The 4,624-nt window shown below is 42.4% G+C and overlaps 1 protein-coding gene across 1 annotated transcript; it reads left to right on the top strand.

The window, feature by feature from the left end:
• The first annotated feature begins 1,762 nt into the window (after nt 1–1,762).
• SNU13 (SNU13 homolog, small nuclear ribonucleoprotein (U4/U6.U5)) lies at nt 1,763–4,624 on the top strand. Its single transcript, XM_018563924.1, has 3 exons — nt 1,763–1,900; nt 2,165–2,285; nt 4,299–4,624. The coding sequence occupies exons 1-3, from the start codon at nt 1,898–1,900 to the stop codon at nt 4,559–4,561; spliced, it is 387 nt and encodes a 128-aa protein (XP_018419426.1). The 5' UTR covers nt 1,763–1,897; the 3' UTR covers nt 4,562–4,624.

The raw sequence follows: 4,624 nt of genomic DNA, 5'->3' as shown, positions 1-4,624 counted from the left end.
TTATTGCCCGCCGCTCCTCGCCGCCCGCAAACGCTGGCTGTCAGGTGAGCAAGTCTGCGGTTTGAATCCTGTGCACGGGTGGGGGAAAGGCTTGCACAGGCACAGAATTCCAAACCCAGACTGTCTGGATCATTCCCGGACGGGTGGCAACCCTAGTGAGCTGGGAGGCACCACACAGAGCTTCCCAGGTTTCTAAGAGCTCTTAGCAACCTGAAAAGCTGTGGCCTCCCCCCTGCTGCCCCCCACTCAACACGCACACCACCCGGACACTTCCCAATGAGATACCGTCTGAGGCAACCACCTCAGGCTGCCTCATTATAGGGATGGCCCTGGCATCAGACATTAAAGCACAGTCAAACATACTGCAGATGGAATTTGCATTGATAACGTGAGGTAATTATTTGATGAATTTACAAGAATATTTCTACACACATAAAGAGCATAACACAGTAAACACATAGAATCCATGCTATGAATTATTTTCTGAGGAAAGTATTTAGGGTCCACTTACAGAGACTGTCTCGTCCTCCATCATCTCTATGACACACGCCAAGCAAAGAGGTGTATCACCAGTTTCCAGAGCTGGGAGAAGCCAGTGTGTGTCATGACGATAATGGGCCCGTTCATACAGATGTGGCCCTGCCATAGACACTCCCTTTGTCACTATCATACAGCAATACGGAATCACTACACTCCTTCCCGCTCTTTTCTTCATAGCCAATTGGGAAATATTATTGTGAGGTCATTTGTGATTGGCTAGTCTGTGTCAGAGGGGGCGTTCCTGATAAACTCCTGAAATAGTACAGTGGAAGCATCTATATGTTTGCAGCCAGGACTAATAAACCCTGAGGGTCACAACACATGTTACAATCTGATTGTACAATCTCAGTTAGATCTACAAACAAAGTGTCTGCCTGATCACATATATATGAATTGGATAGATTATGTAGGTCTTCATATTACATAGATTTGGTAAATCTAAAGTTGATTGTACAAAGATTGTATGGTCAGATTGTAATGTGTGGGATGACTCTATAGGCTCTTTCACTCCATGTACTGTGACTGGCGTTTTTCCACACTGGATCAATGTTAGTCACTTCACTATCATGCTGGTGTGATGTGTGGTGTGGAAAAATGCAGACATGCTGCTGGATCGAAATGGAAGTCACCACACTGCAGCACACCATGGTTAGGCAACCTCAGCCCTCCAGCTGTTGTGGAACTGCAAGTCCCATGAGGCATTGCAAGACTCTGACAGCCACACGCGTGACTCCCACAGGCAGATGCACCATGGGATTTGTAGTTGCAACACAGCTGGAGTGCCTTAGACATTTGTCACCATAATAGGTGTCCCCATGGGAAGATTCACCCTCACCTCTTGTTCTGGTGATTCATCTAACATTTATGATTTCTGAACTGTAATTTGTAAGCTGCTGAGTATACTGGAAAGCATGAGGGGATTTTTTTGGAAGTGTGCTTAAAGTTGAAGTAACTTTTTAAATAAGTGAGTATCCACTTTAAATAAAAAAAATACATTTAAAGATTTACTTTATTTATACTTTTTTTAAGGATTACACATTTTTCTACATCTTCCGGGCGCTCTTTTTTTGTTTTGCACATGAACCAGCCATCTGTGACCGTGGAAGCCGGTGTTCGATCGAATATACATGGGTCTGTCTTGTGTTACAGCGCCACCACACGGTTGGCAGTAAAAGCTCATGACGGTCTACCTAACATTCACGGGAAATGAATTGCCGCAAACTCCGCCCCTTCCGCTCTTTGACCGCCGGAAGTTGGAAGCACGTTGCCGCCGCGTTGCTGTTTGGAGGTTCATTTGGTTTTCCTCCGTGAAGCTTCCGGGCCGAGGGGACCGTACGACTTCATAACCGGGCATAAAATGGTAAGGGGAACTGAGGGTGACATGAATATACGCGGTGAGTCTTTGTATATGGAGGGACAAGGAAATCTTGTCATGTTATGAAGCTTTATCAGCACGTGTTCGGCAGGCAGTGTCTTGCTATCATTACATGAAATAAGAGGCTCCTCATAGACATAACAATAGTCAATGGCTTTTCTTACGACTTCAGATTTGTGAATAATCATTCTAGTGTGTCACAAGGAGCTGATCTGTATTCGGTGTGATATATTCTGTTTTTCTTTACAGACTGAACCAGAAGTAAACCCCAAAGCCTATCCATTGGCTGATGCTCAGCTTGCAAAGACCCTTCTGGACCTTGTGCAGCAGGCTGCCAATTACAAGCAGCTCCGCAAAGGGGCTAATGAAGGTACATATAGCTGTTTATACATATAACTGGCTTTCATCACAGTGCTTATTTTGTGTACGCACTGCTGGGAAAGGGACCTCTGGCACACAAGAAAGGGATGGCCGCACCACCAGATGAGGTGAAGCGTGCTTCTGGGTGGGCTGGTGCAAAAAAGATAGGAGTGCTAGTATTGGTGTCTATAGAAAACCATGCCGGGGGGACAGGAGTTAGTGTGGTTGTATCAGTGTGATTTAGTCATGTGAACATGGCAAAATGTTAATCTTTTTACCCCTATTAAGATTTAGCTTTAGATGTATTTTAGTATTATGATAGGATAGCCAATATGTTAATCCATGTGGCAAGTTTAACTCAGAAGTGCACATTTTATTATGCGGTTTCCCCTTCTATAAAGGTGCTAAACTAGTTTTTTTAGTACAAAGCACAGTGAAGTTATTTACAAATGGATTTGATTTTTTTTTTGTGTTTGTAATGCTGTTACAAAAATGTTTGACCCAATTGGATAAAAACAATCTCCAACTTTTTTTTTAGATAGTGTATTTCCACTTTTGCAATCAAATTTAAGAATATTATTAGCAATAAAAGACTTACTTTGCCCATCAAACCTTCACTTTCTAGGATTTACAGGCAAATAAAATAGAACCAAACCCACTACTGAACCTTTTGGTGTGCCCCATGTGGCAGGTCTCTGGGCTCTATTCCAAATCTTGTATAGAGCTACACTCTGATCTATCCTTTAGCCGATTGCAATCCACCGAACCTACTTAAGTCCTAGCTTCAACAACTTTATTAAATCATTATGTATAACTAATCAACAGGGCTTGGAAAAATGTATGGTGTCTCACCAGTCAGCATGACCGGACTATAGCCTTGCAATTTATGTTAAAACATTTTTAAGGACACATAGAGCTTTCTTTTGGTGGTATATAAAATCACCACTGGGTGGTTTTTATTAACTATATAATGAAAAAAGTACAGTAAATAAAATGTAAAAAAATGTTTTCCCTACTTAATGTTAAACATTTATTCTTACCCATGTTTTTGTTAAAATATAAGACGAGGTCACGTCAGGTAAATAAATCCTCCTGTCCCATCGCACTCCTGACCGGACAAAAACCCAAATCCAACTGGGTGGGTGCGGTAGTGACAACGGATGCCTCTGTTTGCCTGAGGACGGGACTGCATGGTCTCGAAACGTCGCTAAGGAGATGTGTGTTATCTCAGTCAATAAACAGCATTGACTTTAATATCATGGAGTGCGAGTGACTACTTTCATCTATCTACGTCGGGTAAATAGACACAAAACATGTCAAGCATTAAAATTGCATGCGCCCACAAAATCGCAGAAGACAACCACACTGAAAGTTGGCCACAGGCGACACTTTTAGTGTTATCTGTGATTAATGGCCCTAAAATTATTGGTCTCCGACGTCCGTGGTGATATGTAACATGTGCAGCACAATAGGCGCAATCGCCGTAGGCGCACCCTATGCATGTTTGCGTGTGTATGTGGGAGCGGGGGACTTAACAAAAAAATATATTTTTTTTAACTTTTATTGCTATCACATGGGGGGCTATGGATGTTGAACTTGTTTTGCAGTTAGTCTAACATGGACCCGAACGTTGCTTCAATGCTTTTATTTTTTTGTTCATGTGGAAATACTTGATTTCTATTTCGATTACTGGAGATCCAGATGCTCCTGTGGCATTATTTATATCAATATGCCTCTATTCACAACTGGCAGTGTTTTGACTTGTTCCAATTTTGTACTGTCTTCAAAGAACAGGAAATGTAAAAATCAACCCTTGCAGTGGGGCTACTTGTGCACTGCAAGGGTGAACTGCTTGTTTTGGTCTAGGGGCTGGAATAAATATACTCGCCTGATCCTTGGTCCTGCAGTGGTTGGTGCTCAACTCTTTCCCCCACTGTTTTATTTTATACCATTTTAGAGACTGCAAACTGGTTAGAAATGCCATTGACCTACTTTATGTTTTTTTTTTTTTTTTTTCTTGCAGCCACAAAAACTTTAAACCGAGGGATTTCAGAGTTCATCGTAATGGCAGCTGACGCAGAACCACTCGAGATCATTCTTCACCTTCCTCTGCTCTGTGAGGATAAGAACGTCCCCTATGTCTTTGTGCGTTCTAAGCAGGCATTGGGAAGAGCCTGTGGTGTCTCAAGACCAGTTGTTGCATGTTCGGTTACTATTAAGGAAGGCTCCCAGTTAAAGCCCCAGATCCAAAGTGTCCAGCAAGCTATTGAGAGACTGCTGGTGTAATTTTTTTTTCTTGAAATTAACGATGGCTCCGTGCTGTAATGCATTGTACATTTTCTTTTTTTT

This window comes from Nanorana parkeri, unplaced genomic scaffold (genome assembly GCF_000935625.1).
Source record: "Nanorana parkeri isolate BGI_ZX_2015 unplaced genomic scaffold, ASM93562v1 scaffold711, whole genome shotgun sequence".
Classification (NCBI taxonomy): Eukaryota; Metazoa; Chordata; class Amphibia; order Anura; family Dicroglossidae; genus Nanorana; species Nanorana parkeri.
The sequence above is the reverse complement of the archived record's forward strand: the minus strand, read 5'-3'. Positions and strand labels throughout refer to the sequence as shown.